At 29.1% G+C, this 21,511-nt stretch overlaps 1 protein-coding gene across 2 annotated transcripts in view; it reads left to right on the top strand.

The window, feature by feature from the left end:
- Positions 1–21,511, top strand: part of LOC142330474 (uncharacterized) — a 259,605-nt gene that overhangs the window by 97,608 nt on the left and 140,486 nt on the right. For both annotated transcript variants that reach the window (XM_075375739.1, XM_075375740.1), the window contains exon 3: positions 6,100–6,163. In XM_075375739.1, the coding sequence (XP_075231854.1) occupies positions 6,100–6,163 (64 nt within the window). The remainder of the gene's footprint in view (positions 1–6,099; positions 6,164–21,511) is intronic.

Genomic DNA, 21,511 nt, shown 5'->3' with positions numbered 1-21,511 from the left:
TCATTTAAATAAATTTCAATATTAGAGCTTTGTATATTTTTATTGATATTTTATTTGGAGCTTATTTCGGATGTTGTTCATTTCTATTTTTATTATGCTTAAATTTCACTTTTTAAAATTAATATATATTGCGTAAAATAGCTTTTATCAATTATAGTTTAAAAAAGCCCTTAACCTTAATAAATTTCTCTGAATAATTTAATTACACATACTGGTACACCAAACCTTCAATTAATTATGTTTTCGTATAAATTTATATATTAACCTAATAATCCGCATAAAGATAAACTGGTTTTTATTATATCTTAACATTGGGGTTTTCCTATTAACTCCATTATTTATTAGGCACCTCTTGTTCACGCCTCTAGGTTATAAATGAACCCGTTTTTTTATAACAAAGTAAAAAAATAATAATAATAGTATTAAAAACTGGGAAGGAATTACTTAAACTTCCATCTTATACGAGTATATACTTTTTTATATAATTTTAATAATAAACTAATTTTTTATTAAATTTCGAAATGTAATATTTTAAAAAAATACTCTTATTAAATTATTATTGGAAAAATTCATTTTTGCAAAGAATCAAATTAATTTACAATACAACAAAATAAACGTATAGCTCATTTTTCCCCGGCGAATAAAGGGATAAATAAGTATGATGATCATGTCAAATATGAGATATCTTCTTTTTTTTAATTTCTACCTTTTAGGGTCCAACTAGTTCATCTAAACAAAAAAACAAACATATTTCTGTATGTGCGTAATACGTATGTGTGTCGCTTTATTTTGGCCGTATATTTCAGGATTAACTGAACCAATTTTCTTCAAATATTTCTATTTATGGAGAATTGATTTAGTTTTCTCTAAATAGATTTAGAGAAAACTTTACTTAACCAAATTTGTTAAAGTTAATATGAATATTTTTAGAAAAAGTTTTATTAAAATTTTTTCTAAAAAATCTTTATCAACTCCTAACTCTTAATTTTTATTAATAACCAGAAAAGTCACGTAATACTTAACCAGCCTTTTTCAACTATTTTTAAAATAAATTTCAGATAACACAATTAATTTTTAAAAAAAATTTAAACAATGTCTAAATTTTTTCTATGAAAACTAAATCTATTGTTAATAAATCAAATACTTCGAATCTTCAGAAAAACTTTACACTGATAAGAAGGAAATGATATATTTGAAAAACCTTTTTTCACAATAAAGGATGCAATTTTAATTTTTTTAACAGGACGCACACGAATTTCCTTTAAAATGATTTTACAAAAAAAAATTAATTATTAAATTTACTAGGGTTAAATTCTTATATCGATAAATTATTGGGATTTCATTCTAATATTGTAAAAATAGATACAGAATAAGGAAACAGAGGTCATTCATTAATTTTGTTTTGTTTGAAATCTTCATCTTTAATTATTTATAAAGGATTCCAGAAAGTCCTACGGAATAGAGTTATCTGTTAAAGAGTTAAGTGGGGTGAAAGGGAATAAAGATGATTTTTGCAGATATATATAAAATGTAACTAATTTTAGTAAAAGAATATCTATAACCTTTTTTACAAGTTATTAAATTCCGTGCAGTTTGGGCTATTATTTATTCTTTAGAAGATGGACCATTGAATGTAAAATTAGGAGGAGAAAAGATTATGGAGGTAGAAGAATTTTGTTATTTGGGAAGTAGAATTAGTAAAGATGAACGAAGCAGGAGCTATATAAAATGCCGAATAGCACAGGCGAAAAGAGCCTTCAGTCAGAAATATAATTTGTTTACATCAAAAATTAATTAATTTATTACTACCATTTTTCACAAACTCCGAAGTAAATCGGTATCCGCTGTCTAGTATTCAAATCCGTATAAAATCAACTAACTTTTAGCAGGATTTGAACCTCATAACATTGTACTTCGAAAATCAGCTGTTAAACAACCGATTTGTGACAAGTTAACCACTAGACCAAGCCCGGTGGGCTAAGTACAGATAATTTTTTTTTTTTTAATTCGTTAATTAAAAAAAAAAAATTTATCAGGGAGAGAATATAGAGAAATTTAGTGTAATTTTTATTTTAATTAAAACTGACGCTCCATAAATTAGACATTAAAACATTAACTATTCCCTTACTTGTCCGTGTATTTATATGAATATAGAAAACTATTTATAACTTTTTACATTATACTTATATGAATCATTATATTCGTAATTATTATGACCCAATAATTATAATAATATTTTCTAATAATTTATATTATACATTCTAATTAGATTCTAATAAATACTATTACAGTAAAACTTCATGTTAAATCTCCATCCACCTCCAAAAAAGGAATCTTAGGTAACTTTTAGCATAGTAAACGTAAAAAAAAAATTTTTTAATTTCTTGGAATGTGATTTTTGAGATGGAGTGAAGAAAAAATAAAAAATACCGATTTTTTAAACTTTTTTTGGTTTATTTAAACATATATGGATAATTTTATAATAAAAATTCATTATAATTTAATCCCTCCCCAAAAAAAGAAATCTTAGCTAACTTTTTTCATGTATCATTATTTAAGAATAAATGGCCAATAACAGGACCGTATTAAATCTTTGTAGTCAGCTTTAAAAAAAAATATTTAAAAGATCTAAACGTAAATTGGAATTATCAGAATTTAAATTTGATGCAAAGGACAGATAATATGATGATAATGAATATTGTCAAGTTAATGTAACAATTTTTGTATAATCAAATATATATTATATCAATTTTATTATCCTAAATACAAATTTTCTATTTCAAGCAAGGATAAAATTTTCCGCAAAAAAAATATTTTTCTCAAAAACGAAATCATAATTTTTAATCTATTAAACTGTTTATTTTTGGTACTTACGTATTAACGCCACCGTAGCTACAGCTTTATTTAAAAACAAAGTAGTCAATCGGATTTCGGTGGAAAATGGGCCAAAACAGATTCAAAACAAAATATAAATGGCTATTTAAATTTATTTATTTTATAAATATAATTTAACCAAACTTAACCTACGCTCGCCAACCTTAACTAATTAACACCGTAATTTTTTATTACAATTTTTTATTATTTAAATAATCAAATTGCAATAATTACTGAATTTATTAAATAAATACTCATAAAATTACGGTGTTAATTAGTCAAGGTTAGCGAGCGAAGTGAGCGTAGGTTAAGTTCGGTTAAATTATATTTATAAAATAAATATTTATTTATTTATGTTAAACTCTATATCGGCCCATTTTCCACCGAAATCCGACTGACTAGTTTGTTTTTAAATAAAGCTGTAGCTGCGGTGGCGTTAATACGTAAGTACCTTATTTTTTCATTTATATATTAATTATTTTATTTATTCCATTTTTATTTTATTTTATTATTTTTTGGTTATTTTAAAACTAATATGTTGTGGTTTATAAACCTAAAATATGTAAAAAGGTATTACCGTATTATAAGATTATAATTAAGTACAATTGTACAATGACATGCGTAAATTTCCATAATTGGTAAGATGTATTCATTTTGTTTAACACATTTTCTATTTCTGGAATTACCATTTTTAGTGTTATTGTTGTTTTCTTAAGCGTAAAAATAAAATAAATAAAAAATTCAAATGATAATAGATTAGTAAAACTGGTTTTATTTTCTACAATTTGTTAATCTTGTTCGAATAAGAAAACATTATTCTGTAAAAAAAAAAATAGCGTACAAATTAATAATTACCTTTTATAAAGATACATACATTTTAGCCCCAAAACCAAGGTCAGTTTGATTAAACTTTCTCTATAATTTTTTTATGTTAGCACTAAATATTGTATAATTCGTAATGCCTTTTTACTCCCAATTAAAATTTCCTGAAAAGCTATTATGACCTCAAAGATTTTTTATTATACCTAAAACGGAAAAGATAGATTAAAATCAGTGCAAAATGCTAAAATCATTATCGAATTGCGTAATCCTATCACCTATGAGACATCAGTTAGGTTAGACGACACAGATACCACCGGATGCTGTTATTAAAATATGCCTTATATAGCCTGTAAAAGTTTATGGATCAGTAGAAACAGATTCTCCGCTTTAATGGCTTTGATCGAAGGATATAATACTTTGTGATAACTTCTACAAATATAAAGTAATAGCTTCTTTTACCTGCTACGAGAATGATTCCAGTGAAAGAGCTTGCTTAATAATTTATAGTTCTGGTAGACATATCTGTTGACCGCACACCTCCGAGAAATGTAAAAGTTTTTTGATTAAAAATTGTATGCCTGTTCTTGAGTAGTTTGAAGTTTTTTTTTAACCTATGAAAGAAAGAAATTTTTATGGAGAATATGTTTGTGACTTACGCTCAAAATTATTGATTATACTGCTGCTCTTAATTCGCATAAAAATTCATCGAACCCCCAACAGATTGTTAGAAAGACAACTGAACGTTCTCTGATGGAGACATTGAATTTATCCTTTCGGGTAAAATTTATTGACATGTATCATATCCTTTAGTATTATTATTTCTCAACATCCACTCTTTTTCTCTATATTTTATCCTTATGTTCCCGATTTATGTTCTGTGATTCTGATTTATAAATATAGTATGGAACATGCTGGGGAGATCATTTGAATCTATGCGATAGGTAGTAAGGATGGTTTCTGATGGGTGTAAGTAGATTTTCTATCTATCCAATGTTTCTTCATATTAATATCTTAATAGCTGTAATGGTTATCTGGTGAAACAGAACGTCGTAAATAACATAATAGGATTGGCTATCTTTTCTGTGGTATTTCTAGGTAATATTTTGGATTGATGCTATTTATTTATATATATTAGAGTTCGTTTACGTATTACGTAAGCATCTTCGGGGAAGGAAGTTTCGCGCTTTGTTCGCTTTTTCTGACAAGGAGCGGGGAGTCGGAAGGTAAAATATAGAAACAAAAGTATATAGTCAATAAATATTTAATTTTATTCTTATCAATCGTTTTATTTTTTATCGTAGTTTATTGAAAGATACATTCTTAATTTCTAAAAATCTTTCAATTTTTTATATAAAGCAATTTGAATTTTGAAAGAGTATAATTGTAATTTATATTATTTCACCTAAACGTTTTTTCGTTTAATAGTTAGTTAAAATCTGCCACATTTTAATATCTTTTGTTTTTAATAAACATTGGAATTCTTACGTTTATATTTAATTCCTGGAGATTTTATTCATACCATTTCTGTTTAAAACGTTTATGTGTTTATTACCCATTAAACAAAGTTATTTTACGTTAACTTCTGTTTTTTCCCCAGATTTCTCGAAAACTATTAAAAATACAGTAACCTATCTTTTTTCAATTTTTCATATGAGATTTCATGTAACACCAGCGATATCTTACCTCTTATTTTTTATTTCATGAATTGTAATCTAAGTTAATTTTCCCAAAGGCGCAGGAATCAGGGCGAAATTTTTACCAGCCGATAATCGCTAAATAAGCGTTTCCGAATGTATTTTTATATTAATCTTTTTCTTCATTTTCACCAGTAGAAAGTGTTCTGAAAATTTGTTACATTCTTCGAGAATCATTCTGTATATACCTGCACATTACAAGACGTGAACCCTTTTAGAGTTCAGCATTTGTTCAAGTCTAATATAATAGTACTGTCTAGTATTATCAATAAAAAAGGCAAGTCATCCGCAGTACATAAGTTTATATAGTAATGACATGCTGTTATTTACTTACGTTAATATCTTTTAAAGTACATGTTATGACTACGTACTTAACAAAATTACCGATCTCCATGGCGGAGTGCTAGCGTCTCGGCCTTTTATCCGAAGGTCCCGGGTTTGAATTCCGGTCAGGCATGGCATTTTTCATACGCTAAAAAATTTACATTTCATATTCCCGTCCACAAGCTTTCAACTTATATAGTGAATTAATCATAAAGAAAAAAAATATCACCGTCAATCCCGGAGAATTATAAAACAACTTAGTTAATAAATTATCGGTGAGGGTGGTTACGTTCATATTATTAAAAAAAGTAAATATATTAAATAGATTTTAATTATTTATATAATTTTTATTTAAATAAAATAACCGCTATTTAAATAATTTCAGATGGAGCAGTGCATTCTTTTTGGTGTGGTGCTATTACTATCTACTGTGGCGATAAATACAGCAGGTAAGAGAGAAAAAAAAAATATATATATATGAATATATATACACACTCACACATATTTTATAATTGTAATTAATATAAAATTTTATTAAGTTATTTATTACATAACTGCCCAAAAAGGAGTGTTGTGCATTTAGGATACATATGTATGTATGTATGTTCCGAACCGATTTAGATGTATTACCCCGCGTTAGAATCCTTATGTTACCGGAGTGTCATAGACTATGTAAATATATATATATATATATATACATACCCACACATACCATTTATAAAAGTAGCAGTGGAGATTTTCCGATAGAAGCGCAAACTTTAACGAATTGAATTAATGAACTGTGAACTATGACCCCTATCATTGTTTTAGCTGGGTTCCAACTGAAAAATCAATCGAATGAATACTATTACGAAAATAATAGAATTAAATTTGCGTTAAATAAAATAATATTAAATAAATTGAAAATATGTCTGATTAATAATAATAGGCTTCCCATGGGGGATTGCGTGTTAGGGTAGAATGGAAAGGTGATGCGAGCATCACGTGCGAGGCTACACCAATCATCAATATTAACTGGTAACAAACGAATTGCCCTGGGGCGCTGTTTTGTGAGGTGCAATGGGGTGCTCTTTTAATATCTCTGCAAATAATCTTCCGATTTTCAAAATTAAAACGGTTTTTTTCTAGTATAATACAAAACCACGATGGAGTCAGAACAAAAATTAACTGATATGTACAGAAAAATCTAGTGGCTTGCGCTACGCTGAAACCAGCTTGAGTCCGGCGAGCTCCCACGAACTGTCTTTGAAGAGTTTGATGACAGTATGATTAGAGATAATTCTGTAGGCATCGGATTGAGGATCGAGCCCACTACTGTCGAATTTAATTCTTTAAGGGGACAGGGCAAAGTGTAACGGCGTATGCTGTCACTAATATTGTGCTGGGATTTTACAGCGCATAAACTACAAGCTCTATCCCGTTTTCGAATCCTGAATTTTTCTCGATGATCACTAAAAAGTATTAAATAATAAAAATAATTATAAAAATTAAAAAACACGACTGTCAAAAAATAAATAAATAAACTGAACTAAAAAATGACAATAATCGAACTAAAAAATTAAACAAACAAGGTATGGAAATAAAAGACTAGACATCATTCCCGCAGTATTTAATTAAAATAATAGGCGACCAAAAATCAACTTTTAGACAGTTTTAATTTGTTTAAATATATTTTTCATTTTGTAGAAATAGCAGGCATTTAAGGTTCTTCTTATTTTTCTTTTTAGCCTCCGGAACCACCGTAAGGTATTACTTCAGAGGATGATTGAGGATGATATATGAATGGTTCTCACCCACCGGTTTGGTCTAGTGGTTAACGCGTCTTCCCAAATCAGCTGTGATTTGGAAGTCGAGAGTTACAGCGTTCAAGTCCTAGTAAAACAAGTTATTTTTACACGGATTTGAATACTAGATCGTGAATGTACAAGACTACACTTCATTTACACTCATACATATCATCCTCTGAAGAATTATCTAAACGGTAGTTACCGGAGGCTAAACAGGAAAGAAAGAAGGTCTTGTACGGTCTCAGGTCGACCGTTCCTGATATGTGTGGTTAATTGAAACCCAATCACCAAAGGATACCGGTATCCACGATCTATTATTCAAATCTTCATAAAAGTAACTGCCTTTACTAGGATTTATTTAAGGTTGTCTAATGATTAACTTCTCATCAAGTTTAAATCGATAAGAAAATGTTGTCCTTCAACGAAAATATTTAATTAATGCAGTCGGGGGGCTCTGAATAGTAATTGTCCTAAATTTAAACCGGTGCATAACGATATCTAGTCCTTTATTTCCATACCTTGTTTTCTTTTTTTTTTAGTTCGATTTATTGTGGTTTTTTTAGTTCAATTTATTTATTATTTTTATATTTTGGCAGGTGTTTTTATTTTTTATTTTTATTACTAATTTTATGTACACATTCTTTTTAAATGTAAAAAAAATGTATGTATAAAATCAAGCAGTAATTGATTAATTAATACGTAGGAAGAAGAGTATCCTAGCCTGTATGACCGGTTAATAATTTTCTTCCGTTGGTTGGTCAACCAACCAACCAACGATTTATTTAATATCGATTTATGTTTTTACATAATTTGTTGTATCTAACATTTATCGTTGCTGCTGGATTCATTTGTGTGAATTAAAGTTATAAAATAATTAAGACCATCTATGTCATCCCAGGCTGTGAAATTCAGGTAGTAGTTTCTTTTTTGACTTTGAAAAAGTAATATTGGCTGAAATTTATACAAATTGGTTTACTCTGCCTAGTCTTAAATCAAAGAAAGAAAGAAATATTGAAATAACTCAATACGATAGGTCAAACCTACAGTTAGAAAATCATTTAAGGCTATCCTCGATCGTTATAGACTAGAAGAATCGCATTGATTTTCCAAAATCTTTCTAGAAAAATTATAAATAACATCTTTGTGTGAAATCATGATTCGTTGACTTCCGCGTATGTTACCGATAAACAATGAACAAATGCAGCTGGGATCCGAGTAGGAACGTTTTATCGCTATATAGAAAAAGAGAATGTATTCCTTGATTTTAATGTTTTTAGCAATTGGGGTGTCGAACACTATTCCAGAAATGAAACGCCATTGACTTAAGTGGAACCATTCTAAGTTACCGAAGAGCCAGGAAAATATATTAACCAAATCTATTGGAGTGTGAATTAATTGTAGCAATTTTTTTAGGATCGATTTGTTGATAAATTCATGCCATTAGAATCAATGATTAATTCAAAATTTTACTATTTAACGTTTTAAAATTTGTAATGGATTATCAAAACTCATTAAAATCGATAACCAGGGTGATTGGCAAAGAACGATAACACGAGTCAACATTCTATAGCTATGATAACATTCATTTACTGAGAAAACTCAGAAGGTTTTCGGTCAGTCTGTACAGTCCCGACTCAGTTTTGTCGTAATATTTAAGAAACTATTGGGTGGCAAAAACGAATCTAAACAAATATTCAAGTTAGATGAACTGATTTCAAGATTTTTTTTCAGAGTTGACTAGTAAGTGTATTTTGAATCTTAAGGATTCCTTTAAAAAATGTTTCAATATTGGTAGTGATTGTATTTATAGAAGTAAAAAAACACACGAGATCTATTAACGTAAGATAAGAAAAAAAACGATGTTCTTTGTATTTTAATCTTAGAAATTGTTACATATAAATGATTTTTATTTTTATTACAACCTTCGTATTTTTCCTCATGATTATATTTACTGGTTAAAAACCAGTCAAATGAAAAGTGATGGGTGATTGATTAATGACAAAATAATTTGTAAATTTACAGTCAATAAACTGCAGTTTTTTTTTAATTTAATTAATTTTTCCAGCGCATACATCCCGTTTTGAATAACAACATAGAGGTGATAACAAAAAACGGGAACTCTTGAACTCCCTCTGTGCACCTTCAAAAGTATCGTTGGTTTTGTGAAACATTTTTATTGCGAAAGCACGTTGTTGACCGTTCCAGTGCTCCATCATGATTGAGCGGCAAGATTGCCTTTGTAGACCATACAAGACTACACTTCATCTACATTCATACATATGATTAAGAATTGAGAATTCACCAGTGGTGGTTCCGGTAGCTAAACAGAGAAAGAAAAGAAAAGTTGCGTTTGCACAAAACAGTGCAGCGAACTCTATTCTTTGTACATAGCTGCACAACGCATTTCAAAAGTTCTCGTTTTTTTTACTTACATGAAATAATAATAAATTCCTGCACTTGGCTTACGCAATTCATTCTCTAACATATACAGTAGCCGCCATGTAACGGCAAACTTGGATGATCAGCTCGCACGTCACTACTCTACTATTATTCTCCGAAACATTGGCACACCATGATTAGTCATCTGTTCTAGCATAAACATGATGTAACTGTTATTTACGAAGTAATGCATTTTTGTATTTTTACAGTATTAAGAAAGTATCATGTTTCAAATATAAAACAATTATTTTTATTTTATTTTTGTTTTTACGTTGGTTAGAAGTCGTTGCCACCAAGCTCGCCGTTATTGGGCGGCGACTGTGCACGTTATTTTAATGTTAATTTTTCTTAAATTCCAAGTTTAAGTTTGTTACATATAAATTATTTAGATTAATTGTAGATAAAGCATAGGTATGGAAAAATTTACTTACTTTAAAGTTTGATATGCTACCAAAAACGGTTTTTAGAAAATTTCATTTTGTGATTCTTTTTCTTCTCATATTTTTTACTTTTTTTTTAAAAGCTAAACGTATAGTTTGATTAAAAAATTGTTACCAATAATGAAGATTATTATGATCTCATTTTACCTTTAATTTTTTTTTAATTTTTGCCAAAAATTTTAAGTTAAACAAAAATTAACACTTTAAAAGAACTATTTTTCAAAAATTACAATTAAATTTAAAACATGTTTTTAAAATTTAAATAATATTCCCCTACTTTGATTAGTTTGTGTAATAATTAAGAAAATTCATGATTCATGAAACTATATTCTTTTGTAAATAAAAAATAAAGAAATAAAAAAAACAATCTTTTTTCCTTGTAAGATTACCCAACTTGCTTTACAATTTTTTTTTTTTTTTTTAATGTTTTTATTTATGCTCGCATCAGCAGTTAAATTCATTAGCAACTTATCTGTGTAGTGTAATTGTATCGGTAAATTTGTAGTATTGAACAAACTAGGTCGACTACTACTGAGACGTGCGGTTAATCGAAACCCCACTACCAAAGAACACCGATATCCACGATCAAATTTTCAAATCCGAATAAAAGTAACTTACCTTTATTAGGATTTGAACCATTAGAACTTCGATTTCGAAATCAGCTGATTTACGACGACGAGTTTACCACTAGATCAACCCGTTTGGTTACAGTTTTTATATAAATTAAGTAGGCTTTTTTTTTGTAAATTCAAATAATTTTAACGAAAAACAAAATTTAAAAAATAAATTTTTCATTTTATTATAACAGATTTATTTAGATTATTAGATCTAGAATTTAAAAATAAAATAAAAATTAATTTAAAAATAATTACGATAATATTTATTTTTTTTAAAAATAGAATAAATATGTTAAGTAAATTACAAATTATTAGATCAAATTAGTTAATCCACCGGTTTGGTCTAGTAGCGAACGCGTCTTCCCAAAAATCCTAGTAAAGTCAGTTATTTTTAGACGGATTTGAATACTAGATCGTGGATATCGGTGTTCTTTGGTGGTTGGGTTTCAATTAAACACACATCTCAGGAATGGTCGAATTGAGACTGTAAAAGACTACACTTCATTTACACTCATACATATCATCCTCTGAAGTATTATCTGAAAGGTAATTATGGGAGGCTAAACAGGAAAAAGAAAAAGATCAAAATAGTTATATCAAAAAACAATTGTACGTAATTATATTTTAGGGTATAATTAAACACATCACGATGTCATTCCACCACTGATACGTGTATTGAGTTGCGAAAAAATGTTATAAATTAACAGCAGAAAGAGGAATATGATACTTGTACAATTTTACAATAAATTCTTTAAAAATATCGGTAATTTTTTAACTTTATCGAAAAACAAAATAGATAATGCGGTATAGAAAATTCTATAAAATCGGATGAACCCTTCAGGACTTAACAGGTAAATCGATGAACGGTCGGATTTAAAAAACGATTCTATTTAGAGTAATTTATGAGTACATAAAAAAGGAGAATTATGACAACTGATAAGAATTAGACAAATAAAATTTTTGTTATAAGTAAAAAATCAGTTTTGAAGAACAATTAATTAACCGGTTACTTGTTATTACAATGAGAAGAGTGAAAATTACCCTGTAGTAAATTTAAAATTACAATCTACCCACAGATGTCAGATTATAAAATTAATATAATAAAAAAAATTATATAAATCATTTCTTTTAAACTGTAAACAAAAGGGAAAGTAGGTATGTGGCTAAGAAACAAAGAGTGGTCTTGTCTTTGTAACTTAGTTTTAGTATAATGATGGTTATTATTTAAACATACCACCAAATTTCATCATTTAAAAAGACAAATGATTTTATGCTTTTAAAACCAAGTTGTTTTATTACGAACAATAACTTTCTTTATTTTTTTTGAATAATGGAATCAAATTCTAAAATTTTTTTTTATACTAATAATAATAAATACCTATGCACCCGTGTACCATGCATAGCCACGTAAGACTCGAATCCAGGTTTGAAAAATAGAAAGAACAAAAAAAATATTGTTACTTTTTACATTTCATTAACAGTATCGCCACAGAAGATTTAACACATAACAAAGTATTTGTTATTTGAATGTCAGTAAATCAATCTATACTGTAAATATTTAATTAAAAACATAAAAATTATAATAGTTATTTACTTTAATTAGTGTCATTAATGATAGAATCTGCATCAACCGTGAATTTCAATGATCTTCGTAAACATTTAACCTCAAATAATCGTCCTCACATCTATCAAGAGCGTTCAAAATTCCTTGAACGATATTTACTTCCTTGTACGTAAAGGAAATATTGTGATCGCGAAAAATTTCGGTTTTTAGATTTCAACGAAAATATTCATTTTAAAACAAACCCTGAATCCATTTTGACTAGTTTCGGCGTGACGTCTGTACGTACGTGTGTATCTCGCATAACTCAAAAACGATAGGCCGTAGGATGTTGAAATTTTGGATTTATGACTGTTGTAACATCTAGTTATGCATCTCCACTTTTGATTGCAATTTACTTGACCAAAAATGTCCAAAAAAATCCCCAAAAAATTGGATTTTGGGCTGTTTCTTAACTGCATTAATAAGCCCTCATTGAGAGCTTTTTAACAATTTATAAGCGGTACGTATTCTCATTGGTTCCCGAGTTACAAGCAAATAAAATTTTAATTAATAAAATATTTGGAACTTACAAAGGGAAGACACATCGGTTCGAATTCGACTTCATTTCCTTTTTTTTAATTTAAAAATATTGATTTATTAGTAGTTATTAACCTGTAAAAATGTTTTTTACAATAAATAATAATTCAATAACAAAAAAAAAAAAAAATATGTAAAAAATCAGTAGCTAATAGTGAAATAAAATTTTATGTAATTTAATAGCTTTATAACAAAGTCACGTGGTGTCCACATCAGATTGTTTAATCAAAGCATCCGATGACCCAGCCGCAATAATTCACCCTCAAATCTGTGTCAAAGATGGTTTCTTATTTTAATCAGATGATGTACTTCTTGTGTCGGTCATCCGGTTTGTATAGTTTTACGGAATTCGGTTTTAAATGGTTTCGGTTTAAGCAGATATCTAGAGGTTGAAGAATAGTTATTCATTCCACCAGGAATAATTTACCTGATCACATTTTCCAGCAGTGAGTCTTCGTATTACATCATTCACCATATGATTCCTACAACTTTCCGTTGTAAGTTTGGAAGGTTTTCCGTAACAAAACTCCTGTTCGAGGCTCCCAGATGCAATTAATCGAGTCCAGTATTAATTCATTATTCATTCATCCTTTTTCTAGTGTTCGTATTAAATCGAGTGGAAATTTTTCATCTTTTGGTAGATTTTATCTTTTTAAAATTATATAAGAGGATAATTTTTTCCCATCCGAAAGTATTTTCAGCATCACCCAGCGACGTTGTTTTTTCGTAATTGTCTGTTCATATCTGAACACTCTTTGCACCTACACTTTAAGTTGTTTCGTTGGCATTTCCCAATCTGATTTGATGTCCGTTCTCAGTTTGATCTAGAGAATAATTTTTTTTCGTAAATTTATGACGTATATTTGAAACTTTGTCATTTTATCTGCGTATACTTCTGGTAGCTACTGTTCTATTGTCGTCCTCCTACGAATAAAAAATTATTTTAATTTTTTTTCTTCATTAAATTTAGGTTCGTAGCCAAATAAATCAATTTATTTTAACTCTCTATGGAATGATTTATATATATATATATATAAGTTTGATGATTACATCATCATCAGATTTCAGTATTCAAATAAAATTAATTATTTGTTGAATTTAGTAATAAATAACAGTTACTCGACAAACATAATTAAACTGAATTTATAGCATAGCAGAAATTTATAGCATAAATTTTTAATATTATTGTATTAACTATTTTTTTAAATTTTAGTATTAAAAATCTATAAAAGGTTTATGTGACGATTAATTATTGTTTTTTATTGTTAATAATTAAGTTATTTTTAAATTTTATTACTTTCTGCTCTGACAGCTTATTTATACATTCTGACACTCGATTCAAAGTCTAATGAGAATCTCAGTATTATTTTTCCTATGTTTATTATGCTTATATGAATTAATTTTTATAATATTATAAGATCATATTTTATAAATAACTAGCAGACCCGGCAATGCTTCGCTATTGCTAGATTTGAGTTTATTAAATGAATACAATTGAAAGTTTGGTAAAACATTAAAAAGATTAACATTACGGAACTTCATAAAATTTAACCTTTCACTTTCTCTTTTTCTCTTTTTCCCTATTTCCCTTCTTCCCTTTCAACTTTTTCTCTTTTTACCTTTTCCTTTCTTCTCTGTATCCCTATTTCCCTGTTCCTTTTTCTTTTCCCCATTTCTCCTCTTTCCTTTTAAATCGGACCAGTAGCGTAAATCTGTCTAGTAGTTTTTTAGTCTACAGCGGACACACATATGAACATTGCCTTTTATACCTATAGAAGAAGAACGTCTGTATATTTCTTTTTCTTTTGTAAATATCTCGACACCGGCGCCACCTAGCGGGTATAGTTTTTGAAAAAATTTCTCTTTTCACATAACTAATATGTATTCTGAATATGAGCCAGATCGGTCCATAAGTACAATTTTTCGAAATATCTCAAATCCAGCGCCACCTAGACGGGCCAATTTTTGCAAAAATATTTCTTTTTTGTAACTATATTCTAAATATGACTCAAATCCGACCATAAATGCAATTTTCTCCAAATATATCAACTCCAGCGCCATCTAGCGGGTCCATTTTTTGCAGAGGTATTTTTTCCATGTAAGTAACACATATTCTGAATGAGTCAAATCGGACCATAAATACAATTTTTCAAAATATCTCGACCACAGCGCCACCTAGCGGGTCCAAGCTAATTCAGAAAACTTCGCGGGCGTGCGCACAACAACTTACCAAAGTTTCATCGCAATGGGATGAACGGCTTAGGAAGGGATAAGAGACATACAGACAGACAAACATTCATTTTTATATATATAGATTATTATACAAAAATAACTTTGCATTATTTTTATAAATAAAATTAAATAATAATAATTATTATTATTACTTTATCCTTCGACCTCCGTGGCGGAGTGTTTCAGCCTTTCTTCCGGAGGTCCTGGGTTTGAATCCCAGTCAGGCATGGCATTTTTCATACAGTAAAAGATTCATTATTATCAGCCATCAACTGTAAGTGGTCGTAAGCCTATTGTTTCTGTATATATATATATATATATATATATATATATATATATATATATATATAATATATAATTATTATCGTTATTATTAAGTTTATTTATTAATTAAAATAAACTAAAGGTTAGCTTTTTTATTTATTTTTTGAGAAAAAGTTTATAAGAAGCTCATTCCTTTTAAAGCTTGTGACCAGTACGAAATTATGACCGTAATTTTTGTTTTATTATCATTTTGTTTTTTTTTAAATAATCATGTTAACTATTATAAAACACGTAACAAGCTTTTACAGTATACTGGTTACTATATATAAAACCTATAGCTAACTTTTAATTTTAATGCGTAAAGAAAAAAAAAATTGTTTATTTTAATGACATTTGTTATACCTACTTTTATATTATTTATTCTATAAAAAAAAAATTGGTTATATATCTAAGGAAATAAATTTTATTAATTAAATTTACTTTTAACTCATTTTTTATCCATTAATAATTATAATAAAAAAGAACCGTTAAAAGTTTTATTCGTTCATATAAAATTATATATGTTATTAAGGTAATAAAAATAAAATAAATTTTACATGATATATACCTTACTTTTTAATTACTGAAATTTACAACTTGAATATGCATTTTTTTATTTTAATTTTTGTATTTATTTATCGTCCATCTTTTTTCTTCTTCTCTTTAATATTATTATTATTACATACGTTGTTTACCTTGAAGACGATATGATGTATAATAATCTATAAAAAAATAGATAACAGGGTTCATCGGATTTTAAAAATAATGTTCACACGCTCTTATTTTGAAACAAATTATACAAAAAAAAAAATGTAACATCATGTATACCTTCATCTCAAAAATAACTTTTTACTAAAGAAAATACTATGTTATTAGTCTACTGTTACTGAACTAATACGCTATGTTATTCAAAAAACCAGTCAAGGACGTTCACATGTTATTCTAAAATTGTATGCGATACTAATGTAACATATATATGAATACAATATAGATAAAATATATAGGTTACAAAGAATATAATTTTATTAGGTAAAATCTTAAATTAAAATATCCTTTAAGATTTTGATAAATAGATGTTTTTAATATATATTAAGGTAAAAATGAAATAATATAATAAAGGCTGCACTTTTATTTTTAGTGCTTATTACATCTGATTAAAAATTGTGTTAGATAGTATAAACATTATTAGAAAAAAATGTTTTTTTTCGTTTTATTCTAATTTCATTCATAATATTAAGATACCATAAATAGATAATTATTAAAAACAAGATTTTTCATATCTTATCATCTTTTGATAATAATAGAAAAGACTTTTTGGTCGTATGATTATATGTTATTGTACTACATGTTCATATTGTATGCTTGCCTTGGTTTAACTTGGCCTGTTGGTTTAACTTCAAAGTTATCCTCTATTTAGTTTATTGTCTAATTTTCATTCATATAATAGTGATTAAATAAAATAACTATTATTTCATTTGCATGCAACTTATATTTTTAAATATTTTATTTAGCAGTCAGCGTTCGTTTTTATAAAGTACGGAGTCAACGAAAAAGGTTGCAGATGTCAGTGGCGGATCGCGTATAATCACTGTGTAACTGCAGCACCCTCTATTTCCCTAAGATATTATCGATAAAATTTAATTAATGAGTCCTTTTTTCTTAATTTTTTCTTTATACGTGTACAATACATAATACTTCAGCTTAATGTCAGTAGCCGTCCCCCATTTTATAAAAAGATACAAAAATCTTTGTATGGAACTGTGCGCTTCACAGTTCCAATGACGTGGTGTTTGGTTGTTGTGCGCATGCGGACATAGGAAGCTGTACAAAGGCTGCAAGAGAGAGAGAGCATTGTTGTTTCTGCAGTGCCAACCCTGGCGAGCTGGTGGAAGGTAGTTTTTTTTTTTACTCCGTGTGTGTATAGTACGTTCCTTGTTCGTTCCCTTTTCTAGTTTAGTCGGTGGAAAGAATATGAAAGTGGTTTAGTTGTTTTTCCAGTAATGATTAGAATATGATTGCCAAGTCTGTCCAAAAACACACTGGAAGGGAGAAAGAGAAGGTAATTAGTAAAAACTAATTATGTATTTGTTTCTGTGTACATAAAAATTTTAATTAAGCACCGTTGGACTATAATGTTTTTAAGAGGATATTTTATAAAGTTATTATCCAATAATACTAAAAAATATTACCTTTATTTACATTCTATTATTTATTCGGTTAAACCGAATATGTTTTTAAGCATATTTTGTTAAAAACCGTGACCGTATTCTTCAATGTGATAAAATGTAGAATTTTATTATTATCCCGCTTGGAGCTATTCTAGTTGATTCATTTTTTTCCGGTTCTTTTATTTTACAGAAAACTTTAACCGTGGCTTTGAAAAGGCCCAGAAAAAATTTATGGAGCAGCACCCCCACTGATCTTAGGTATGAGCCGTCATAAGCAGCAATAAAAATAAAATCGTACCTTCCTATGTAATTAAGATAAAGTATTCATTGTAACTGCAAAGAAATTAGGATATCATAAAGTTTTTTTTAGAAGTGACTGGCTTTGACTTTGAGCCGATGCGCACAACAGCACAACGCCTCTTCGCCATTGTCAATCACTGTAGTGGCGACAGTTCGGCATTACGTTTTGTGGTTAAGAGTATAAATCAGTTATAACTGATCAGCGGACTTTCCGGCGCGTTTAAGGCTATGATCCCCGTCATGCAAACAACATTAAACAGTGTTACGAGCAGTTTAAGGAATCTGGCAACGTGGAAGTGAAAAAGTCCCCCATACGGCCCAAAACGAATGACGAAGCAGTCGAGCTTGTACGCCAAATTGAACCAAATTAAACCAGCTTGACTAAATTGAACTCAGAAAGTAACGTTGTTTAAATGTTTAAATAAGATGGTACGTCCCCACTCTTCCTAGGCGATCGACGCGTTCTCAATGAAAAATTCCCTAATGGTTGGATTATTAGGCCGGTCTTGTGCTTTGGCCTCTGAGAAGCCAAACAAGATTTGACACCCCTAGACGTTTTTCTATTGGGATACCTTAAAAACATTATCTGTGAAAAAATCAGGATGTGCAACATTTAAGACAACTGATGATATTGCTATAGTTACCAAAGTTACGCCTGCGATGATCTAGTGAATCTGGGCAGAAATCGATTATCGGCTGTATGTTTGCAGATCGACCAACGATATTGAAACATTCTAAGCTATGTAAAAAACATTTTGTGATTATCTCTTGTAATTTCTGAGACACGATTTTTTTTTAATTTCTGCAATCTTTTTTGATGACCAGTATAATAAATCATAGAGCAGTTTTAGGGCCTTAGCTTTAAGTAAAACTTCTTTTTGCGTAACACCTAATTGTACCAGTTTGTGTTTACAATTAAATAATAAAACCAAAATTAACATTTAAATTATAAAAAGTTATTCTGCAATAAATTAAAAAAAAAGAAAAACATTATGAACCCTTCATCTATATTGCGCTCTCTACAAACTAAATACGTTTGCACCAGACTATTGTGTGTACAAATCAACTTGGCCCCTGTGTTTGGAAACCAATATTTGCTAAAAATATTCCTTTATCTTATTTTTATTTATACAGGTAATTCAGCAGTTTACCGCGCCTGCCTTCCACTTTTTATGATCTTGCCAGTGCACTATGATCCATAGCCACTTGCTCCTGTTACCTCTTCCCTTGGCCTTTTCCCACGGGTTGCTCTTTTCTATCCGTAGCTCCACGCTGAATGACAGTTCTAGCTCTCTGGCGTATCCTACTCTCTCTCTCATACATCGCAAACGTATAAGACCAACAGCTTACGAGAATGAAATTGATTAGGGAATCTTCTACACTCGTTTGTGACTTTATTTCCTCATTTTAATTATGTTACAGTCGACTTACACTACAGTTCCTAAGGCCGTAGGTCCATTTCTTAGGTCTTTAGACGACGTTTTAAACATTTAAATAGCAATCAAATGTTTTCACCATACGTTATTCAGTTCTCAAGAAAGGTCTTATAAATTTCTTTTCTTTTTTATATTTTTGTTAATATTTATATACCAAAGAACTGGATGTAATACTTCAATGATAGTTCTGTCCTTTCCTATTTTTGTCAATATCTCTTTCTACCTCGGCCATCCAATGTAAGTATTATACTCTATGACTAAAATTCTTACTACAGTGAATATCCCATTTATTTGTAGGATATCAGAGCTGACGATGCAAGATCCACATAATCTGTTTTTCCAAAAGTTATTTCCAAAATCTACTATCAGTACTCAATTATAATAAAAATATTTTATGTAAAAAAAATTAAATTAATTGTATCATTAAACATAATCACAAATTCTACATAGAATATTTAAATAATACGTAATTTTACTTTCCCGTCTAGATAGCGCTATAGCAGAGCTATAACTTTAGAATGGAAAGTATTGTAATCGGTCCAAATTTTGGTATATGCGGCTTTCACTGGATCTTGACGTTTTGACACCTAAGGAACCTAAAAAACCAGAATAACGGATGGAAATTATCCGGATGTTCGTATGTACGTGTGTGTGTTCGGTGTCGCACTCTAAATCACCTTATCTCCTGAACTACAGAACCGATTTTGACCGAACTTGATCAGATTACTTTTGTAGCATTGATGCCATTAAATTTTCAACTTAAAAGGTCAGGGGGTAAAGCTGTAGGGCAAGTCACCCTCAGTATCTCGAGATTTCGACTAATTAAGGTTATATTTCAAAAGTAGCTAAGTGGGTTATACTGCGTCGATAGTATCATCCGTCACCACAAGGAGCACTAGTGTAGCACTGATGTAATCTAAATTAAATTGTGCGTGTATGTAAGCCGTGCATCAGTAAAAAGCCGCGTGACGGGTAAGTCCTACGCTGTGTTTTGTCAGCTTTTTTGTGTACGGTTTTTATAGAATTATTTTTTGGACAAGTTTAGGTTAGGTGACCGCTAAAATAGCTGGCGGTTATGAAAATAAATAAGTAGATTGTTGATATTTTTCTGTTAATTCTACAAAATTCAGCAATCAAGCAATTTTTAAAACGACCACGAATATTTCTGCAAAAGAAATACACTCCGGAATGGGATGGTTACTTTTCATTACATTTTGTAGCTGTAATTGTTAGGACAATACGAATTTAGCTTGAAATGAAAGTAAAATGATGAAAATTAGTTATGGAACTAAATTACGAATTTTCTTCCGAAATATCTGCCTATTTACGAAGACTGATAGATAAATCATGGTATAAGGATGTGACCGAAAATTTAGATCCGTTGGACTAAGAGAATAGACATAAGAAGGAGATTATGTTGAGAAATTAAATAGATTTTACGAAAAATTGTATCTTCTTTTTTTTAAAGGACTTATCAGGTGCTCCAGATATTTTTTGTTATTCTTTGTTACTCGTATTTCTCCCTAAAAATGTTTCCTTCTCATAAAGAATAAGAAAAAAATTCATGAAATTTTATTTTATCATTTCAATAAATTACTAATTGTAAATCACAAGAAAAGTTTTGAACAGAACGTGAGGTGGTTGTTAAGAGTCGGCAAAATGATCTCACACCTGATTACATATCAGTATCTTTTTTTTTTGTCTTCAGTTATTTGACTGGTTTGATGCAGCTCTCCAAGATTCCCAATTAGTGCCAGTCGTTTCACTTCAGTATATCTCTTACATCCGACATCCCTAACAATTTTTTTTACATATTCCAAACTTTGCCTGCCTGCACAATTTTTCCCATCTAGCTGTCCCTCCTATATCAAAGCGACTGTTCCGTGATGCCAGTATAACAAGTTTAAATAATTTGTTAAACTGTATTTTTTTTAT

Source organism: Lycorma delicatula, chromosome 9, assembly GCF_047948215.1.
Source record: "Lycorma delicatula isolate Av1 chromosome 9, ASM4794821v1, whole genome shotgun sequence".
Taxonomy (NCBI): domain Eukaryota; kingdom Metazoa; phylum Arthropoda; class Insecta; order Hemiptera; family Fulgoridae; genus Lycorma; species Lycorma delicatula.
Note: the sequence above shows the minus strand (reverse complement) of the source record. Positions and strands in the feature narration are given on the sequence as shown.